Here is a 22,840-nt window from a genome sequence, read left to right on the forward strand (position 1 = left end):
TACCAAAACTTTTAACATACACAAAAGCTTGTAATTTTATAATCAAAATAAAGAGAAAATATTTTCTCATTGCTCAGGTTTTGGGGGTGGGTTCTGTGGGTTTTTTTGGAGGAGGTAGATGTTTAAATCTTAATGCTAAACCTAAAAAAAAAAAATAAAAAAAATCCGCCCCCCAAAAAAACCAAAACATCTCCCCCCCAAAACCCCAAATAACAAAACAGACAAACAAATGCCAAACAATAAAAAAAAATAAACCCACAGGCAAGCCAAAACCCACTTCTATCATAAAACAGGTGTTGCACTATCGTTTTGCTTGTACAGTAGCCTTGTGCAATGTGACTAATTCCAAGATCTGCTAGACTTTTGCAATATGAGTTTCTATGTCCAAGAGATCCTTATACACTTAAAAGAGCTGCATCATTAAGTGCTACTATTCTTGAAGCTTTGCTCAAAATCTCAATGGCTATAAATACAAACATGTTCAAGAAACAGCTGTTCTTGTCAGAGGATGTTATTTACCATGTAACTTGTTCAATCAATTGTTTTCTGAAAGAAACAGCTGAAGGTACATCTGCAGTTGGGTGATAAATTACCAGGCAATTGCTGAAATGTTTCTTTCTTTTTTTTTTTTTTTTTTTTTTTTTCTGTCTCAAATACTCTCTTCTTGATCTGCCACTATATCTGTGCACTTTCTGTTAAACTCTGGCATGACTTTGTAATCAATGTTTAGTTCTGACTTTTGGATTACTTAGTCCAATTTTTTTTCTTATTTCTGTATGGTTTTGGATAGTTTCACTGTATGCGCTATGGGTTTAATCACTATGATGTCTACCCAATAACTGTCTATGTAGAAGTTGTTGGAACATTCAGGTGTATGAAACCAGTTGAAAGGCTGGAGACCTAACCTTTACTGGAAGAAAAAGATCTTTTATTATATCAGTGTGTTTAATCTACATGGGAATAATGTGAATTATTAATCTTTCAGAGGTATTTCTTTAGTTACCTTTTAATGGTAATACCAAAGGCAAAGTTTTGGAGAAACTGCCAGACAGGTTTTTTTTCAGCAGATAATACTGTGGACTTGTGGAGCTATACTCTTAAGGTATTGCATTAATTATTCCCAGAACGTAACTGAAGTAACAGCAGGGAGAGAGGGAGTGCAGTGAGCCAAGCAGAAGCATTTCCCACATTCTCTAGGCATGCAGATAAAATCTCCAGTAGTTTTGGCTAATTTCTGCCATTTAATATTTGTTGCTTTGTGGTATGATAAGCAGAAGTGTTTCATGCTATTGCATAAATATATTTACTAGTATATTATTATATATTTCAGTTTTATAGAAGGAAGAAAAAAGGTGGTGTTTTTTCTTATCTGTAAAACAGTAATATAGGCAACTGCTTGATAATTTCTGTAATCCTGAATAGGAGGATTTTTACAGGCTATTTCACTGAATTTGGTTGATGCTTAAGCAGTATTAGTTTCATTCCATTCAGTAATTAATCGTGAGTTTGCTTTCACCTTCAGTGGCTCAACTGCTATGAGTCAGGGATTTCACTGCTGAAGCCTCCTTCTGTGTCAAGGCCCTTTGTCAATAACTTCATCTGAATTTCTGAATGTTACTGGCACCAGGTTATTACATTTAATTTTTGTGTTTCTAAAATGAGGGTAGCAGTGTTGTCTGACCATTCTTATAGGAGTAAAAGGATTCAAGAAAACTTTCAGAATTCAAGAAAGCTTTTAACACTGGGAGCTTTACCTGATCCCGCTAGGTGCTCGAAGATCCACGGCAACTAATTCATTCACCTGGCAAAATGTGTTGGGATTCCTTCTTGGTTCCAGTTCTGGAAACTGATCTTGCCCTGCAGAAGATTGACTTACAGCTATGTTCTTTAGTGCTAGGAGCAAATGTTTTGACCTTTTGTTCAAAGAGAATTTATTCTAGCTGGGTTCCAGGGGGTGGGAGGAAAGAGACAGAGTAGAGTATATTTCAGTAACTGAAGGAATTCTGTTCCCTACTTATTCTAGGTGGGGAAACACTTCTTAAGATTAGCAGAAGAGGAGGATGAAGAACTTAACAATTGTAGTGCGGTTGACTGGTTCATCCTTGCTGCTAAGCAAGGTCGAAGAGAAGCTGTCAAACTATTGCGTAGATGCCTGGCAGACAGAAGAGGTATGGGTTCTCTGAGACTTTTTCCTTGCGCTTCCCACTTTATCTGAAATAATACTATATTCATTTTAACACTGAAGAGAGGGGTTAAAATATGATGGGAATGTCCATGGCAAAATTATGCGAGTAGTTGCTGACAGCCTGTTCAAATAGGTAATTTAAAAAGCATTAATTACCGATACTGCTCATAAAAGCATTTATATTAATTATTTGCTTGAATTCCTCCATGGAATTCATGCTTGTTCTTCCCCTCCCCACCTTTCATTGAAGCTTCTTTTCTGTGACCGTGAAGGTCATATATAACCACACACCACCTACATGTCTGCTGTTGTTTCATTCTTTTGCCCCTCTCCAGCCTCTCTCCTAACTTTTCACTGTCTTCTCCCACTTTGAGATTCACGTCTTCCTTCATGCTACGCCCCATGCTTGGAATGGTCTCCTCTCATCTGCCAACTATCTGAACTCTTACTTACAAGAAAAAAACCCCAAACAACTTTGATTAAATTCTTGCTGCCTTTTACATGTCACCCATGCTTATGCGCACCACCTTTTGCCTGAACTGCTGTACTTCAAAAATTGAAGTAAGACATAAGGGTAATGCATGTCTTGCCCAGTCTTTGAAGTACAGTTTAAACTTAAGCAATGTGATTTAGATTTTGATAAGCAATGGGCACAGAAGGGCATTTCAGTAATTTACTTAGGTGGTCAAAATGTGAATGAAACTTGAGAAGTTTCAGACTAAACTGTGGAAAATAAATTGTGGGCAAATCTTTCATTTCTGCATGGTTGTGGGATAATAGTATGTAATGTATTTTTCTTTTCTTGAGGCATCACTTCTGAGAATGAGCAAGAAGTGAAAAAGTTATCATCTGAGACTGACTTGGAGAGAGCTGTGAGGAAAGCTGCCTTAGTCATGTATTGGAAATTAAACCCAAAAAAGAAGAAGCAATTAGCAGTTTCTGAACTACTGGAAAATGTCGGGCAAGTTGACAATGAAGGTTTGTTTATGAACTGATTTATGGTATTGATAAAATACAGACTTACGGGCAGAATACAGCTGGAAACCTAAAGGGCTTTACAAACAATCAGGCACGACATAACAGTAAATGTATGATCTACTTAAGAAAAAGTAACAGTGTTAACGACCCTAACTCTCTTTCAATACCTGTTCTCTCTGGACCAATAAAGTTAGTTCATAAAGGCCCGCCAACTCTTGCTGTAGGTTGTGATTCAGTTAAGGACTCGTAAAAGTGACCAAATATTAAGAGTATCTTCATTCAACACTCACTGTCCTTGGCAATCTTTTATGGCTTTGCTGTGTTTGATTTTTCTCCCCTACCCGCCACCCTTCCCCCCCAGCCCTGCCTTAACAGTCATCCTGATGATATCTTACTAGATATTTCAGTTTACAAACCCAGTCTTCAAGACACCTGGCTCACTCTGCCATTACAGCTGTGTCAATGCTGTTCCCTATTCTAATACAGTAATAGGAGTATAGAAAGCTATATAGCCACTTCTTACCTGTTTATATGTATGTTTATCTTTCCCTGACTTTGAGGAAATACTGTTCTCCAGATATTGCAGCTTGAAAAACATTCCAATTATTGTTTGATCACTTTAATGGACTGCTTTGACTTTCCATAAACTTCTGTTATTGAACCAGATGGTGAGAAGCAACCTGGCCCAGTCCCAAAGTCGGTGCAGAAGCAGAGGAGAATGCTGGAGCGATTAGTGAGCAGTGAATGTGAGTGCATGCTGCTGCTTTCAGTCTTTGCCTGTGGTTTTGGTTTCTATTTTGGCTTGCTAAGCAATTCTGTGCTGCCAGAGTAAGAATGTGTAGCAAGCTTGGATTGCTGTAAACTGCTAGTGTCTATTATATGTGCAAGGTAAATAACTGATCTGCATGTGAACTCACAGAAGACATCACCATTACAGTCAACTTGTCAGTGATTAGTATAGGAAGAGGAGTTTGGATGCCATTTGTTATTTTTATATTCTTGCCCTTTCAGCACTTACAAGTCTATTCAGCAAAAAAAATTTTTGCACTTTCAATAATTTTTTTTTTTAGTTCTAAACTGTAGTAAGCTTTCTGATTATAATAAGGGAATTAATTACACAACCGTTTAATGCAGATAGATCCCTCATTCTATTTGCCTTGCTTCTGTTTGCCATTCCCTTATAATTAATGTTTGTCTTCTCATATTGGTTCAAGAATTTATATAGGAAAGATGCACCAAGATATTTCTTACATAACTGAGGAGCAGCTTAGTTCATGTAGTGGGCAGAATTAAACCACTCGACACACACATGGTCAGATTTAGAGACCCAAATCTGTGAGTTTTGTAAAGTATGGTGGGGTGGGGGTTTGAAATTGAAATAAAGTTCTCCCTAGCCTTGCATACCTAAGAAATGCTGATATGCTGCTGGGCCTTCAGGAGCAAAGTCAAATTGTAAAATTGAGAAAATTAAACAATGCAGCATGTGTAGTTTTTCAAGAACATTATCTAACATAAGGTTCACTTAATCATTGTCAGGAAAATCTCACTTTCTTGAAATGCAGTAGGTCATATGAAATAGTTCATGTGCGATCTAGATCAGTTCTTGAAGAGCACTTTTAAATGTAACAAAGCATATTACTTACTAATATATCTATAGTTGAGAATACGTTTAACTAAAGTGTCCTATGTGGATTAGTGAGCCAAATCTGGGGGTTTGCAGGTTTAAATTCCTTGAAAGATTAGATTTACATTTCATTAGGTCAGTTTGGCCTTTACCTTCAAGGATTGTGTTCATTACGCGGGTGACTTCTGAAAAGAACATTCCTGAGAAGAGTGGAGTATTTCAGTTTTACGTTAACTTTCACAGAAGTAAAAGAGGAGGAGGGACATGTGCCTGTGTATATGAGTAAGGGAGTAGGTGGCAGGAGAAACAGTATTTTGGAGACCGAGCTTCTGGGCCTATCAAAACTTCCGTGAGAGTAGGTCAGCTGTTCTTGTGACTTGTTTGCCACTTCTGGAAAGCTAGAAATAGCCCTTCAAGGAAGAAATAGCCCTTCAAGGATAAGACTGTTGTGTTTCATTGTCCTGTCATCGTATTGTAATGCGGATGTATCTGGGTTCATTTGAGCTATGTTGTATTATTGGTGCTTACTGGACGGCACTAGTGTTCTTTCCATCCCTTAGGTGAACTGGCACGTGCTGATAGAGCGTGAGTGCAAAGCAAGTGATTTTGTTCTGGATTCTTCAGTAATTCAAAGAGTGTCAGAAAAGGAACTGGCAATTTTTTTTTTTTTTTTTTTTAAAGGCTTAAATGGCAGATAAAATAACAGGAGAGTAAATGAACCTACATGTAAGCGTAGGAAGAAATTGATGTGCATATTTTTCTTTTTCTACGGTGGATGGGGGAGGCAGGGGAATTTGTCATAACCAAATTGAAGACAAAAAAAATCTATGAATAATAAAGTAGAATCTACAACATAGGCTCTTTATATCAATTTAAGAGACACCTAGGTGACAAAATACTAACAACATTTAAAAACGAAAAGTTTTCATCAAACACTTAAAGTAGGAGTTAAGCTGTTACCTCTTCTCTAGAGAGTTTCTATCTTTTCATGGATGAACAAGACAGCTGTTACGCTCCAGCATTTATTTCTCTGATCCACTGAGTTTCTCCATTTATCTTGCCAGCAGAAGATTCTTTCTTCAGTTTTAATACATTACCAATACTTGGAAGATCACTTTTAAGCCAGATCTGTGTTTGCAGATATCTGATCTGGGCTATCCTTAATGGAGGTATGAACAGAAAATTAGACCTGATGTTGTCAATGGACAGTTGTTGCGTGCCTGAGAGTATACATGTCATTACATTTGATAGGCCATCTATACATAGTAAGTTAATAACTCCTTCCCTCTCAGGATGTCCCATGGTCCTGTAAAAGTGCTGTTAAGGAATTTTCGTAAGGTTCTAAGCATGTCTGCTTGCTGATCCCACACCAAAAAGACTATCTTACTACTGTATATTTTGTCCCAATAGGACAAGAAATTTAGATGACACATTTGGTATTAGGCTTGATTTGAACCCCTGCCAAAGACAGCTAAGGAGTCTCACTGATTTCTTTGTGCAAGCCATGTCACCTTACATTCTGTGAATGATAAGAATAGTTAGCAAAAATAAATCCTTTCTTGTTTCTTGGGAGGCATGCCAGATGGTATTTTGTGGGACATACGGGTTCATGCAAGGGGGGTGGGGGTGGGGGGGGAGAAGAAAGTCCAAGCAAAAGGCAATATGCAAGTTGTGAGATTAAAGCAGAAGTCTCATTGTAAGCTGCTGTTTTTCTATTGAATTCTTTTAACACCCCTCTTCCTGTAGCAGGTATCTTCACACAAATACTTTGTTTTGTTCTGTATCTACAGTGTTTTCAATATTAAATACTTATATATATAAAAAACTTCTATAAATGTAGCATTTTTGTGAAATTAAAAAAATTAATAGGCTCAAACCCAGTAATCCTCTGATTTTAAATTTAGTGAAACAGTGCAGTTTTCTGTCTTTTTAAAACCTTACACTAGTATTAAGCAGGCAAGCTTTCATATCTTTGTATCAGCTGACTAGCTAAACTTACCGTGTAGGAGGCATGTTACAGATTTTTGTCATTCAACAGTCTTTCATATCTACAGCAATGTCATTTGCTTTAGTGTATGGAAAAAAGTTGCTGTTAATTATCCTCCTTTACAAACAACATCAAGCTTGTCTACCATAGAAACTAGCTAATCCATGCTAATGTAAGCAACTAGCTATGAAAAGAGTTTGAAGCAGTGGATAAATCATCTTCTGTCTTGCAGCATCCCTAGAGTTTTCAGAAGTAACCTCTTGCCTCCTTTCCACTCACAGGAGTGGATAAAGATCTTCTGGGGCAGAGGGATAAATTTTGTCTCTGTGTACAACTGAGCAAAGTATATTTTGTTGCTGGCTCTTTATTTTAGATCATAGTTGATTATAGTTTGGGGGAGGCCCTTTGCATAGCCACGTAGCTTATTAAATTAATACACTATACATAATCTATATTTAGTCTTGTAGATATGAATAATTGGGTATTTCCCATAATTACATGTCTGTAACTTCCAAACTCAGAAAAGTGACTGCTAAAAGCCAAATTGGAGGTCAGTTTTTCAGTTAATAATGTACAGATAAATCATTACTGTTCCTATACAATTCTTTCTTTTCAATGTGGCTGTTAGTTAAAGATTTCTCTCAAGCAGTTACCAAAGATATAATAGAATATGATTCAAAACTGTGTGACCTAATCCAGTAATCTTTTTTCCTTGGAATACTTGCAGATAAGCTACATTCACTCACTCTGTTCCCCTACTTACCCGTATAATAAATTTACCTGCTGGTCTGACAAGATTTAGAGTAGTCATATATTGCTGGCACAAGCAGCTTGTTGTTTTCAGCACAGATCTCAGAACAAGTTGCAAAGTAAGCCAGTGTTATTGGTAGTTCAGTTTTTGAAGCCCAGAGTAGATCTTCTTTAATACCAGGAAAGAAAATTAATATTCCAACTCGTAATCAGTACAGTGTTGTAGTGATACTATTTACTCAAAGTCTTCATTGTATCTTTTAGCCAAAAAATTTATTGCTTTGGATGACTTTGTTGAAATTACCAAGAAGTACGCAAAGGGAATCATCCCATCTAACCTGATTATGCAGGAAGAGGAAGATGATGAATTGGCAGGGAAGACTCCTGAAGAGTTACCCCTGCGACTGAAGGTAAAAAGGCAGTACTGAACAGGTTATGTTGAAGGGCTCATAACTTAGGCGTTTCAGACAAGGCGGAGGTGACACTTGCACTTGAATCTCAAAGCTCATGTTTAGTCTATATAGGTCAGTACAAGAATTGATGCTATAATTTTTTTTTGGACTTGACTTCATATATATGTTTACAGTTTCATATATATATGAGTCATATATTTAAGAGAAAGGGATAATGGTTTTCTCTCGAAGAGGGCAATCTACCTTCATTACATCTCAGTGAGGATTTAAATGTCCTTATCATAACTGCCATATTTTTATTATAGATGTTATTATATGCTTCATATCTTTCTTATTTAAACAGGAGCAAGCAGGTGGGAAAAATTATCCATAGCCTTGAGGTGTGAAAAGGTTCTATTACAAAGGAATTCAAGAACAGTGTTACTTGCTGTCAATGGTTTTCTATACTGATACTTCCCTAGGTAGTGAAAGAAGAAGGGAAAATTAAGTCAATACTGGTATAAATTTCAAGAAAGGTAGGGGGTTTCCAGCTGCTGACATGAGAATTTTTGTTATAATTGTTGTCATTTTGTTGTCCATTATCATATGGTAGGGGTGAGGAGAAAAAAAAAGGGGGAGGGGGGTGTCTTTTCCTAGTCTTTTGAAAAACTAATATTCTGGAAGAAATGCATTTAGAAAGAAGAACAGGGATACCTTCGCTAATAAATAGGCTTATGCCCAAGTCATTGTGTTTGTTGCCCCAGTTCATCATAATGCATAGATCTTCACTAAAGCATTCTTGGCCTTTCCCTTGAAGTAATTAATATAAAAGCGTAAGTTCTGGGAAAAACATAAAAACTGGCTTTATGGGGGAAGGAGGATTGTTTGCAGCCTCTAATGTGCAGATGCTAATATTTGAATATTTGCTTGAAAAACCCTGTCCCTTTTTATTGATGCTATGTAAAGTGTGTGGTTGGCCATAGGAAGAGGATTTGATGCAGCAGTTCCTCTGTTGTCTGTTGACTGTCGGACATAAGATAGGTAGAATTTTCAGATCCTGTACAGTTACTGTTGTGGAGTTAAAAGAGTAACTATAATTACTATATGTTTAGGGAAAGGTATTTCTGCTGCTTACAAACCAGATTTTGACAGCTGCATCCCTAGGTGCTTGGGAAGAATTGTTTTAAAGATAAACCACAGCTGTAAAGACTTCCTGTAAGTGCATGTGAATCATATGCGCTACTTCCTGTAGTGTATATGCATATCAGAATGTATAGCATAATCCTTGCAGAACAGCGGCAGAGTTAAGTGCTTTAAAGCTACAGTACTCACAGCTTAAGTAATGACTTAAGATAGTACAGGACTGCAGCCATGTAGTTTATCTTTGGTATGAAGTTAGTGGAGCAGAATATTTGACTAGGAAGCCATTTAATTATATGCGTCAAAGGTAATGAAATATATCTTTCCTGAAATCAAAATCGCCTCTGAGCTTCATCTGACTGAATTAATCAAAATAGAGCTGCTAATCTCAAAGTAATCTCATTTTATTGGCAACGTTTGTCTGAAATATAAATCTTTTCATGTCAGCTGAGGTTAGACAACTGACTGCTACTGCTTCAGCTAAGAATATCTGTGATGTAAAGATACAAAACTGCTCATAAATAAAATGCTCTTTCTCTCTTTCCAGGTTGTAAAATATCCGCTTCATGCCATTATGGAAATTAAAGAATACCTTATAGACATTGCATCAAAGGCAGGAATGCATTGGCTGTCTACCATTGTTCCAACACACCATATCAATGCTCTCATCTTTTTCTTCATCATAAGTAATCTGACAATTGATTTTTTTGCCTTCATTATTCCATTAGTCATATTCTATTTGTCCTTCATTTCTATGGTGATTTGCACACTGAAAGTTTTTCAGGACAGTAAGGCTTGGGAAAACTTCCGCGCTTTGACTGACTTACTGCTTCGTTTTGAACCAAACCTAGATGTTGAGCAAGCTGAGGTGAACTTTGGATGGAATCACTTAGAGCCATACATTTATTTTTTAATGTCGGTATTCTTTGTCATTTTTTCCTTCCCTATAGCAAGCAAAGACTGTATACCATGCTCAGAGTTAGCTACCATCTCAGTTTTCTTCACAGTGACCAGTTACATGAGTTTAAGCACATGTGCAGAACCTTACACACGAAGAGCATTAATGACTGAGATAGCAGCAGGTTGCTTATCCCTATTGCAGGTATTACCTGGGAATTTTGGCTACTTGAAATTCTTAGGTAAAACCTTCTTTACTGTTCCTGTAGGCCATTTCTTTGTGATAAATGTAAGCATCCCATGCCTTCTGTTTTTGTACTTGTTCTATCTTTTCTTTAGAATGGCACAACTACGGAATTTTAAAGGCACCTACTGCTACCTGGTCCCATATCTGGTCTGCTTTATGTGGTGCGAACTCTCTGTGGTCATTCTGAGGGAGTCCTCTGGCATTGGGCTTGTTCGTGCATCAGTCGGTTATTTTCTGTTTCTCTTTGCACTCCCAGTGCTAGGTGTAGGTGTTGCGCTGATGTGTCTTATCCATTTCATTAAGTGGTTTGTGTCTCTGGAGCTCATGAAAATTGTAGTGACTCTGGTTTTGTGTACTGTTCCTTTGCTCTTCCGATGGTGGACGAAAGTTAACTTCTCTGTAGTTGAAATGGTTAAATCCCTCACTCGAAGCTCAATTGTGAAACTCATTCTGGTGTGGATTACAGCTGTAGTGTTGTTCTGTTGGTTCTATGTGTATCGATCAGAGGGAATGAAAGTTTACAACTCTACCTTGACATGGAATCAGTATGCTTTTCTCTGTGGACCCCGGTCGTGGAAGGAGACTAACATGGCCCGTACTCAGATTTTATGTAGTCACCTGGAAGGACACAGAGTGACATGGACTGGGCGGTTCAAATATGTACGTGTGACAGAAATCGACAACAGTGCAGAATCTGCAATAAATATGCTTCCACTTTTTATTGGCGATTGGATGAGATGCTTGTATGGTGAAACCTACCCTCTTTGTGACCCCAAAAATGTTACAATGGAGGAGGAAGAATTGTGTCGTCTCAAGTATTTGACAAAGCATAACTGCCACATGAAAATGTTTGATCGGTACAAATTTGAAATAACAGTGGGCATGCCTTTCAGTAGCAAAAATGGAACCAAGTCTATGGAGGAGGATGATATAACCAAAGATATTGTGCTGAAGGCAAGCAATGAGTTTAAAAAAGTGTTGTTGAACTTGAGGCAAGGAAGTATAATTGAATTCAGCACAATTCTGGAGGGTCGTCTTGGCAGTAAATGGCCTGTCTTTGAACTGAAAGCAATCACTTGCTTGAATTGCATGTCTAAACTCCTACCTGCAGGTAGGCATGTGAAAATAGAGCATGACTGGAGGAGCACAGTGCATAAAGCCATTAAATTCGCTTTTGATTTTTTCTTCTTCCCATTCCTGTCAGCTGCGTAATGAGCTCTCATATTGGTTCAGTGGTATCTTCAGTGTACGCTGCATTTACACTACCAAAGGTTTGGCGGCTTAAAAGGTAAAAAAAAAAAAAACAACAAAAAACCCAACAAACCACCTTGCTGTAGCAATGCTGAAAATGTATGCTAATGTAGAGCATTGTTTGAGTTTTGTAAGTGTACACACTGTATCGTGACTTTAAACCCTGTATGACTGAAGTAATATATACTAGTTTAATATTATAAATGAATGCAGGAGATTGCTGCTGATTAATTGCATGGAGACTATTTTGTCCAAAATGGATATATATTTGCCTGTGGTACGACACTAGATGCATTCACTTGCTCAATGTTAAAAGCACTTTAAATATTCACAATGTGCCCATTTGTATTTTCACAGGTATGATTTAGAATAGGTAGCTGACAATAGCTTAGGTTGCATATATTGCTTGTATTTATTTGGTGTTTTCTAGAAAAAAGTGATCTTACAGTCAGTACCTGGTTGGTGATATCTGCGTACAGAACTCATTGTTCCACTATTTGTCCAGAAGATAGTGACCTTAATGTTTTTTGAAAGGGCACACCATTCACACCCCAGCAAGGTTGTAAAAAGTCCTCAAGCTTCCATTTTGCATTAAATAACCTGTACAAAATATGCTATTTGTTCTGATTGGTTATGATAGCTACATCTATGACACTAAGGTATAATCCATGCTGGTGTGTGAAGGACAAACACCAGAGAGTAAGTCTGGTATTTGGATGGTACCAGTAACTGTCAAGCCAAAGCAACTGAAAATAGTACCTAAAAGTCTACAGTGGAAACTGAAATAAAATGTTTGTTTAATGATTTGTATTGTGCAAATAAACATAAAATACAAACTTGAATTAAACAGGTACAACATTTGTTCCTTATGCTTTGATATTGTGAGCAGTTGTTTATGTTGCACTGATAATAGCTTTCACTGAAAAATACAATTTAGGATGTTTAAAATGTTCTGGTGTGAGATACTTGAGGTTGTACTTCACGTTATTTAAAGCTATCAGTAAAATCAGAGTATGCCAGGTGAACTTTTTGTAGCTGTGAAATCTACAGGTACTACTTACCCCTGCTTTCATTGTAACTTACTACCTTTTTTGGCCACTGGATGACTGTACTTCACAGATACATCACACTGTTTCCCTGACTACTTGTGGTGGGTTGACCCTGGCTGGATGCCAGGTGCCCACCAAAGCCGTTCTATCACTCCCCCCTCCTCAGCTGGACAGGGGAGAGAAAATATAACAAAGAGCTTGTGGGTCGAGGTAAGGACAGGAGAGATCACTCACCAATTACCGTCACAGGCAAAACAGACTCAACTTGGGGAAAATTAACTCAATTTATTACAAATCAACCAGAGTAGGGTAGTGAGAAACAAAACCAAATCTCGGAACACCTTCCCTCCACCCCTCCCTTCTTTCTGGGCACAACTTCACTCCCGGATTCTCTACCTAACCCCCCCTGAGCGGAGCAGGGGGATGGGGAATGGGGTTTATGGTCAGTTCATCACACGTTATTTCTGCTGCTTCATCCTCCTCCGGGGCAGGACTCATCACACTCTTCCCCTGCTCCAGCATGGGGTCCCTCCCACGGGAGACAGTCCTCCACGAACTTCTCCAATGTGAGTCCTTCCCATGGGCTGCAGTTCTTCACAAACTGCTCCAGCGTGGGTCCCTTCCACGGCGTGCAGTCCTTCAGGAGCACACTGCTCCAGCGTGGGTCCCCCACGGGGTCACAAGTCCTGCCAGAAAACCTGCTCCAGCGTGGGCTCCTCTCTCCACGGGGCCACAGGTCCTCCCAGGAGCCTGCTCCAGCGCGGGCTTCCCACAGGGTCACAGCCTCTTTTGGGCATACCCCTGCTCTGGCGTGGGGTCCTCTCTCCCCGGGCTGCAGGGGGACAGCCTGCCTCACCATGGTCTTCCCCACGGGCTGCAGGGGAATCTCTGCTCCGGCGCCTGGAGCATCTCCTCCCCCTCCTTCTTCACTGACCTGGGGGTCTGCAGGGTTGTTTCTCTTACATGTTCTCACTCCTCTCTCTGGCTGCTGTTTCTGTCCATCCCACAACTTTTTTTTCCTTCTTAAATATGTTATCACAGAGGTGTTACCACTATCGCTGCTTGGCTCGGCCTTGGCCAGCAGTGGGTGCATCTCAGAGCCGGCTGGTATTGGCTCTGTCAGACACAGGGGAGGCTTCCAGCAGCTTCTTACAGCAGGCACCCCTGTACCCCCCGCTACCAAAACCTTGCCACACAAATCCAATACACTACTCCACTGATCCTGCATTAGATTCTTTTTTGCCTTTGCAGATCAGTCATCACCGCGGGCGGGGAGATGTGTTATCAGTGAAAACTCTTGATAGAGAAGGGGAAACTTTTGGGGAAAAACGAGGCATTTGGCTGCACTCCAACAAGAAGCACCCTCTTGAACATCACCCTGGGCTGCAGTTGGGAAGAAGCCAAAGGCACCTCCAGGCGTGCTGCCCGGTTCCCAGGCAGTGAGCCAAGCCTGATCTTGCAGAGCAGAAGCCTCCACCATCCAAAGCCACGTAGTCGCGTTTAAGCCCATTAAAATCTATGAAGTAGAATCATGTCTTCCGGGTGCTTCTAGTTTTGAAAACTGTCAGCCATCTCTCTCTTTCCACCTGGGGAAAAGAAATGGTGGCAGGTGAATGCAAATCTTGTCATAGTTTCTCTTACCTGGTCCCATTCTGGCTGGAAGTAAGCCAAACTTAGCCCTTTTCCCTCCTTCTGTTAGAACATCCATAGGCTCTGTTTAAATATCTAAACATTCTTCCTGGGTCTGAAATTTAAGCACAAAATTTTTTTTTTTAAACTTTTTTTCCTTTATATACACATAATTGTGAAATTTCTATTCATGTTTGTCAGGAGAAAAAAGGCAACAGTCTTGGTATTCAGAACTAATGTTAAAAAGTCTTCTGTTTTTAGCTTTTACTTTTTGTAAGGATGTCAATTTACTAACTTACCGTGGTGCATTTTGAAGAAGTTATTACATATCCTGAAAAGGACAAATTGACTGAAGTCAGATGTGGAAAGTCTTGCAAGAAGAGAGAGAGTATTTTATTGATTTCTTTGGAAAGAGCTGCTTTTTAAGACCAGACAAAAGGGTTAATCCAGGTACCTCAGTTCCCATCTGTAACATAATATCATTATAAGGCTTAACTACAACAAGTCTGACACTTCTATTTCAGCCTTTTCTGAGGACATTATTAGGGGATATTGGCATATAATTGTTATTACATTTGCAAACTTGGAATTATTAGCTAAAACACTCTAGTTTCTTGGAGGAGGGGAGCTCCCTCAAGGATATTGATACCAATATTGGTCAGATTCCAAGTTATACAATTCCCCTTTATGGACTTATACAAAAAACAACCCCTGAATTAGCTAGATCCTGGGAAAGATAATTCACGTGCTCTGAAGTGACAGGTTGATGGGGACAGTTGGATTTGTCAGCTGTTTCTTTCCAAAAGAGGTGGAAAGTTTTGAACACCAGCACGTAGGAGGTCATTTTCCATATATTTTCAGCTCTTCCGTGTATCTGAAAGGGAAAGAGGAGGTAAATTTGACTTCAAGACCTTTAAGTAATGCCCTTTAAGTAATGCCCTTTAATGCTAGTTCTCAAGTGTTCCTTCTTGATGCTTTTATATTTTTATGGAAAAAGAGGATACGTTAACGGTAACATGATGGATAGGTACTCCATTTTCTTGTTGGTCTAGTGTTCAGTGTTCTGAAACCTTTAGCAAATAAATCTTTTCTCTCTAAATAGTACCTTAGCTGACAAGCACAAAGTCGCTAATACTTAATAAGCAATTGCAATTCCAGGCAAGGTGTTTTTGCAAAGGGTGCTTCTCTCTACTTCACATCTTGCAAGCAAACAGAGCACAAAATAACTTTGTTCCACTCGTGCTACAGCTCTATATTCCAAACCAGTCCATCTTCTGGATTGGAAAGGAGAGAGACAGAATGTGGCAGCTGCTGTTAATTACTCAATTAATCCTACATTTATTATTTTCTTACTCAGTTTTTAAGATGTGGTGAATTATAAACAGTTCCAAAGATAGGTGCCCTTTCTCTAGGCTGGTAATTCAGTCTTTTGAATTAGTATTAATTAACTGAAGAGGAGGAGGAGGATATTACATGGCTATTGACACATCTAAATTAGGTTCAGCTGTTCTTCTGTAAGCTCAGCTTTAACATTTTGAATATACAGAATTTAGAGTAAATATTCATTATTTGAATTTCATCCGCAAAGTAACACAAAAAAGTACTGCTTGTTTGCCAAACTGGTACATTCTTCTATAAGCAAAGAAAAACAACAAAACACATATAGAAATTCTGAATAATCTAAGAGCCCACTCTGTAATGACTAACAGCCTCTTGCAGTAGGCAAGAATGCAAAGAGATTATACTTCCAGAGAAGGAAGTCAGTAGATCTGTAGGAATTACATGTGGTTTTATTTCCTAGAACTAACTGGTCTTAAGTGCCATAAAATAGCTATTATTAACTGTAAATTTGCTTACTATTTTTTGTAATACAGGGTAATAAGAATGCTACCATTGGGGTAGCGCTGTACTTTCTTACATTCCTACACAGCTGGTGAACTTGAGCCTTTGACATAAAATGATAGGCCACCTTCTAGAGCACACCCATGTCTGTCGGCCTTTGGGCTTCTTTATTTCCAGTGAAAAAGGCAAAAGAACGTTCAAGGTTATGAATACTTTCTTAATACATTTGAAATCCTTTGCAGCCTTTTAGGGTAAGGGTTGTGTTCAGTAACAACTGAAGGAGGTTAAAAGAGGCTGTGCTCTGATCTCAGCTTCACAGTTGCAATTGTTTGAACAGCAGATAGATACGAAGGAAAACCGGCTACTCAATCATTAAGTTAGGAAAAATATTAATCTGTGCAGCAAAAATCAGGTGGAACCCATCAACTTGCAAAGAGATATATATCTGCTCTAACAACTTCCTGCATAGATGCAAATGTTACTTAAATGCAAATAGGATACCCAGAAACCCAACAACCAAATCACATTACTGTTTATATGCATTAATTAAGCTGGTTCATTTGTTTCCATATTATCACTCAAAAGATTTAATTAGCTTTTATTCCGGAAAAAAAAAAACCCAACTTTAGCATCCTGCAAGTTCCTCTTACAAATTATAGCCTGATGTGGAAATCACCTTCCCATTAAGGAGGGATGTTCAGCACTGAGAAAACTTGCGTTTTCATCACCTCTAATAAACTTTGACTTCAGGTTTTGAACCAGGATGGGAACATAGAAACACTGCTTGCAACCTTCCTTTACAAAATATTTTACATGAGTATAGAAGGAAACATACAGGATATATATCTTCCCACTGACAGCTACAGGAAGCAGCTTCTGTGATTGCAGCTTCACAATACTCATTTCAGCATTTTCATCTGACAAAAATGTTCATTTAAATTTGTGCAATAAGTGATGTGTTTTACTGCTCATTCTGATTTAAGTACTGAGTTACTTGGGGTGTTTCCTCTGAGGGGCTGCGACTGTTGATGATGAAACTGAGAATGTTTGCAATCCTACTGAAAAAGTATGTGTGTGTGTGTGTGTATATACAATCACTCTTCCCAAAATACAGTAGAAATACAGTAGAAACAAAAGAGCAGGAGGTTACTGATAATCAGCTTTTTAGCCAAGAAGCAGTTGCGTGCCTAGTGCATGGATAATGTGGGGAATATCTGTGTATGATATATACAGTGAGTACATATGTTGTTTTTGCAGCAAAGCCACCTGGCACTTTAGTTTGCCCACACCCACGTAAACAAGCCCCTAGAGCTTTCCTGCCAAAGCAGCGTGTCCTCGGGTTTAGATGTTAGCTGTCCCTCCCTGACCTTTGCCATCTGGTAAACTCTTTTAGCCCCAACTCCCCTCTCCCTGTTTCCCAGATGACCTGTGGGTTGGGATGTGAATTCCTCCTTATCTCTCTCACTTTGCAACAAGGAAAATAAGGCAGTGAAATTCTAGTGTCCTCTGGTGCATTCCCACTACTCCCGCTGAAGAACATGCAGTTTTCCTACAGTTGTCTCCAGACAGTAGGCCGCTACCTTCAAACTCACAAAAAAATGAAGATATGCTTCCAGGGCAGTGACAACACTAATAATTCAAGTATGACTTGGCAGCCCAGACGTTCACAGCCTGACTTAGGTTGATAGGTGCAGTCCTGGAGACCGGTGCCACTACCTGGTTGAAGATGGTTCACTTCGCTTCACGCTAGCTGCAGCAGAAACACTATCTGTCCCCTGTGGTGGATCTGGCTGGATCGCCTGCCCCGACACATTTACAGCCTGCTGCATCCTCCTTCCTTCTACAGATCCCCATTACAAAGAGAGAAAAGAGGGCTCTACCCAAAGGTTTTTGACTGCTCCAGCGTGATGGGGGATAGATTTACCAAGGGAGGTAGCGTTCAATTAGTTTTGAACTTTCCCACCTGCCACCAGTAATAAAAATTGGGCCAGGTTACATGCAGAGATGCCTACTCCAGTGCCACGGTGTGCCGAGGTCTCTGTTGTCCTGGGTCCGGTGCTGATAGAAGCTCTCTGCTGGGACATCGTCTGTTGATGGCAACACCTGGAGGTCTTTGATCCTGGCCAGAAGCCCTGTTGCTCCTGCGTGCAGAAGGTGGGAGTTAGCATGGGCCTTTCCTGCTCCCAGCTGGTGCAGGGATGTCGCTCCTGGCAAAATTTTTCTGTTGCAACTTCTGTTCTAGTCATGGCATCTTTTTAAGGTGCTGGTATCTTCCTTTTACTCTCTAGATAATGTGCATCAGGGTTGTGGGTTTTTTTTCAGAGGCCATTTGGAGAGGAAACTCTCAGATGGCTTGAGTTTCCCCAACACAGCCTGTCTTGTTCTACAGACTGTATAGATGGAGTCTTAATTTAGGATGTTCTGCAGTGCCTGAAATTAGTCGGTGAGAATACTCCTCTCAGTACTTACCTTTATTGCTTGAGTGGTGTGAATGTTGTAGATTTGTGAAATAGAAGCATCACACCTCCAAAGCCACTTTAGTCCATGCACAACACAAGTTTGGGAGCTAGACAGAGCATGGCTGAAAAACAAACAAATGAACACTTGGCAATAGGAGAAATATAATATAAAAGCAGAGCAAGTGGTGCAGTGGGTTGCTCTTGGGAAACTCCTGTTTGACACAATGACATGTGACACTAATGTCATGTAATTTATTTTTTTGCAGCTTTTAGCTGCATCCTCTGCTCATGAGGTCAGACTGCAAAGTTCACTTGACTTGGAGAGGGAGGGGTTTTAAATGATTACACTCTATGAAGAATAACTTGAAGTAGATTTGCACATAAGTTGTTGCCTGGGTATATGGTGGTCAGAATGTTGTCATATTAAAATCTTCTATCCTGCGTCTTAATATAAGTGGGAAGCGGAGTTTTTGACCTACGCAATGAAATAATTCACCTATTTCTAGAACTGATGTGTCAGCATTAGCTTGCACATCTGTTGCTCTTCCATGGAGAAATATAAAGCAGCCTCTACCTCTAGACCGGTGCCATCTCAGACCCCGTGAGGCTCACAGCACCAAAGCTAGGGAGAAAAGCTTTTGTGTAAGGGCTGGCAATTTGCCCCAAGTGGAGACAGATCACACCACTGTGAGCTCTTGCTGTGCAGACTCTGGAGTCCTGGGGGTGCACCCTCTCTTCTGCCACAAAACGCTTCCCTGGCATCCTCCGTAGCTCCATCCGAGGCACAGGGCAGCCACGCCACAGCTTGTGCCACAGCTGCTGCATTTCCAGTTGAGTTTCTGTGGTGTCGCCAGTGCATCTGCTTTTATTCCTACTCTTATGACAGGTGATATTTCTCTTAACCCTATTCTTGAATCTTATAATTACATGTTAGTGTACATTTTAGAAAAACAAATTAAGTTTTAAGAGAAAGTGCTCTTCATGGGCTAAAAAGTAAACTTGACATAAAATCCCTTCATTTTATAGCAAAGCTTGTAGCTTTATTTTGGTTGGCATTTCATTTGTTATGAGGCTGGATTAGTCAATGTTAGTGACATCTGCACTGGCTTTATGGAGACATCAGTGAATGATGTACAAAGGTAATTAACAATTCATGTTTCCAGTCTTAATTATTGGCAGAGATTTAGTTCTCATCTGCAGTTTGGTGTAGGATGCCAAAAGCGTCACAGTACAAGTCATCGCCCAACTGTTGATGAATTGTACTTCTTCAATATGTTCTTTAAAAAGTTAGGAAATAATACAGTCTAGCTAATCTTGTCCTCACTTAGGGGTACTGCCTAGCCATTATGTATGGTTCATTAACCTCCAGAGAGAGCACATTTGTGTCTGGAGCCTCTGTGTGCTTGTTTGCTTTATCGATTCAGTACTTCTTGCAGGAAAATGGTACTTTCCAGTTTGGCGCAGGGTACGTGCGTGTCCTTTCGCTGGTAAGCACATCACCTGTGTGGTTTGCCTTCGGTGCCATCAGATGGCACTCCAGGCTCACCCTGCATTTTCTCTCCCTCTGCTGCTGTCTCCAGAGGGCACCGCCAAGGAACAAAAGAATCAGGTTCTGGTTTTACTCCATTTCGGAAAGGAAAGGCAATTAGAAAAAATCTTTTAGGAAAAATAGATAACCACTGGTAGAACCAATTCCCCACCAGTTACAATGAACGTTACACAAATGACTAGCAAAGTCATCGCTGCAGAGTGTGTCTGCAATCCAAGACTATGAAAATGGAGAAAAAAAATTCTATTATTTTCCTTGTGATAAAATCCTGTGTAATGATAAACTGACGGTATATGAAACAGTGCACAGCAAACTTGTGAAATGCGCAGTCTGGCTGCTTTGCAGCTCAGCAGCATTTTGAGACGGTTCCTGTCTCTAGGATCTTTTAATATAAATCTGACAGCATTGAGCTGCATTGTTTACTTCTGTTGTAATGTGAGTAGTGACAACATGCAGTCCTGGTGTGCCTTCTGGTGGAAACTCTGTTTTCTCCTGGGTCTTCATGTGTTAGAAGGGAGAAAAAAAAAAAAAAAATCAGGGCTTATCAGAGCTTAAACCTTTTTATTAACTTTCTGTTACCCAAACAATAAGAAAGAGAGAAAGTCTGTGGCAGAGTTTAATTGAAACTGAGGTAGAAGATGTGCTGATTTTAAGGGAAATTCCAGCTGCAACTCTTGCTTGAGATCTCCCTGCGATATAAATTAATGCAAAGATTTAGGGAAAGCAGAAAAGTTATGTCAAGATCGCACACCAGGTAAAGGCCGATAGGAGAAGCCCTGAAAGACTGAATTTTCATCTTTTACAAATCAAATACAGAGATGACAGCAGGTTGTTAGAGAGACTTTGTTCTGTTTTTGAAAGTGGCAGGATTTTTCCGCAATAATAGCAATTTTGGCATCAGAAAGAGCCTTGCAAATGTTACTGTTAACCACAGGAGACGGCAGTGCTTGACAGCAGGAGCTGTGTCATGCTAAATTAGAAAGGGCTTCAACCAAGCCCACAGACCCCATAATATATCAGAAATCAGTGTGTGTTGATCTCAGTGTGGCCCGTCTTTATCTGAAATAATTTCTTCACTTTAAAGAGTGAGGCATTTCAATAAAGCACCTCTTCTGTAGTTCCCTCTCCTGTTCCTCCCTCCCTATTCAGCGCTGGTGACAGCAGAGATGTTTCCACGACAACAAGCCATGCTCTTGCCTCAGGTGACAAACTATAACTTCAATAAATAACCACTGAAAAGAGCTTCAAACAATTAATTAGGTAATGGAAATGTTATTTTAATAGGTCTTAGATGCTTGGAAGTAGTCTACAGACCGAATTCTGATCAAGAATCTGTCTACAATCAAAGCTGAAGCTACCATCTGAAGGTCAGGATGGATATCACTGCCTGAATACTCCGAGAGCCCTCTATTTTTAAAAAACTTCAAGTTCAAAACATATTCAATCAAAAGGATGCAATGCAAAGCAAGCATATTTTCTTTTGGTGCTAGATTTGTTCAAAGCACATGCTGGCAGGAAATATGTTCAAGGAATTTACCAACTTAATCACGAAACGCAGTCCATGGCTAGCACGCTGTTTGTGCATGTGCCCCTGCGCCAGTGTGACAGACGGATGATGAGCCCAGCAAATGGTTTTGCAATAAATGGATTTTTCAGTCTTCTCTTTACAGAAGGTGCTTTCCTAGAGTTATAAATGGATGATTCATAAATCTCTCCTAATGCTGCTTCTAGTAACAGTTCAATTGATCTTTAATCGTTGTTTAAAAAGTGAATCTCCATGGGAGTGTTTCAATCCTATAGCCTGAAGTTTCTCTAGCCCACAGCAGCTCTTCTGTCTTGCAGCTTAGAAGTAACATAGTCTTTAAGCACAGACAGATATACTGTGCTGTGCTGAGTACCTGCACGTGCCTTATATCACAGTTCTCATTTAGCGTGGGTACTCTTTGGGCCCGGTAGCTGTCCTGGCAGAATTTCTTTTTTGCTTTAATTTTGCTTTAATTATTATATTAAGTTTCTCCAAAATAGTGCATCTATGAAGCAAGAGCAAGAAAGACAATGGCTGCCACCTTTCACCATCCCATGAAGTCTGTGGGTTATACAAACACCTGCCTTCTTTGCAGTGCCAGACATGCTCCTACACCCTTCAGAGGCTGGTTATGGGTTAAGTCCTACTTTTCTGTGCAAAAAATTTTCAATATCTGTGGATGAGGGACTCTGCACCACTCCTACTGAGTGTCTTCTCAAGCAGCTCGCTTTTGAAGGATTATTCACAGCCCTTTGTTTTCAAAAACTAAAGATGCCCTAGTAGCTCCCTTTGCAGTACGCTGGGGTTCATCCCACTGTTGCAAATGTGTCATTGCACAACACGGATCAGATAGTTGAGAGTAATGTAAAATGGAATATAATGTGCACAAATACCAACAAGACTTCCTTTACAGAAAGTTTTTGAGAGACAAAATGGTGATTTGTCAAAACTAACTTTTGCAGAAGCCCTGTTGGTTTTGTTATAACTTTGTCAGGTCAAGGATGAAATCCAGGTTTGCTGGAGGCATGGTAAGAAAACCTCACAACAGCTGTTGTGTGGGCTGTTTACGTAAAGCAGAGAGCCTTGGCTCCGGTCTGTCATCTAGCCCAAATCTTTGAAAGAAGAGAACTGAGAGAAAGGTGTATCTGAAGACTGATAATTAAGGTGTTACTCTGGCAGGGAAAAGATTGCGTTTCTAAGTTGTACAAATCAGGGAATAGATACTGCGTCACAGCATCTCATGTAGGGTGATCACAGCCCTGCGCCTATTTTGCTCTGAGTTTTCATTATGGGACTTCTTTATTTCCCCTTGGAAACTCTTGAAGATCTTTGGCTC

At 39.7% G+C, this 22,840-nt stretch overlaps 1 protein-coding gene across 5 annotated transcripts in view; it reads left to right on the plus strand.

Moving 5' to 3' along the window:
* WFS1 (wolframin ER transmembrane glycoprotein) overlaps nucleotides 1-12,328 on the plus strand; it is a 36,571-nt gene extending 24,243 nt beyond the window's left edge. For all 5 annotated transcript variants that reach the window (XM_052780522.1, XM_052780519.1, XM_052780520.1 and 2 more), the window contains exons 4-8: nucleotides 2,024-2,168; nucleotides 2,993-3,163; nucleotides 3,829-3,909; nucleotides 7,789-7,934; nucleotides 9,604-12,328. In XM_052780522.1, the coding sequence (XP_052636482.1) occupies nucleotides 2,024-2,168; nucleotides 2,993-3,163; nucleotides 3,829-3,909; nucleotides 7,789-7,934; nucleotides 9,604-11,412 (2,352 nt within the window). In that variant the 3' untranslated portion in view covers nucleotides 11,413-12,328. The remainder of the gene's footprint in view (nucleotides 1-2,023; nucleotides 2,169-2,992; nucleotides 3,164-3,828; nucleotides 3,910-7,788; nucleotides 7,935-9,603) is intronic.
* The last annotated feature ends 10,512 nt before the right edge of the window (nucleotides 12,329-22,840 follow it).

This window comes from Harpia harpyja, chromosome 2 (assembly GCF_026419915.1).
Source record: "Harpia harpyja isolate bHarHar1 chromosome 2, bHarHar1 primary haplotype, whole genome shotgun sequence".
In the NCBI taxonomy this organism is placed as follows: domain Eukaryota; kingdom Metazoa; phylum Chordata; class Aves; order Accipitriformes; family Accipitridae; genus Harpia; species Harpia harpyja.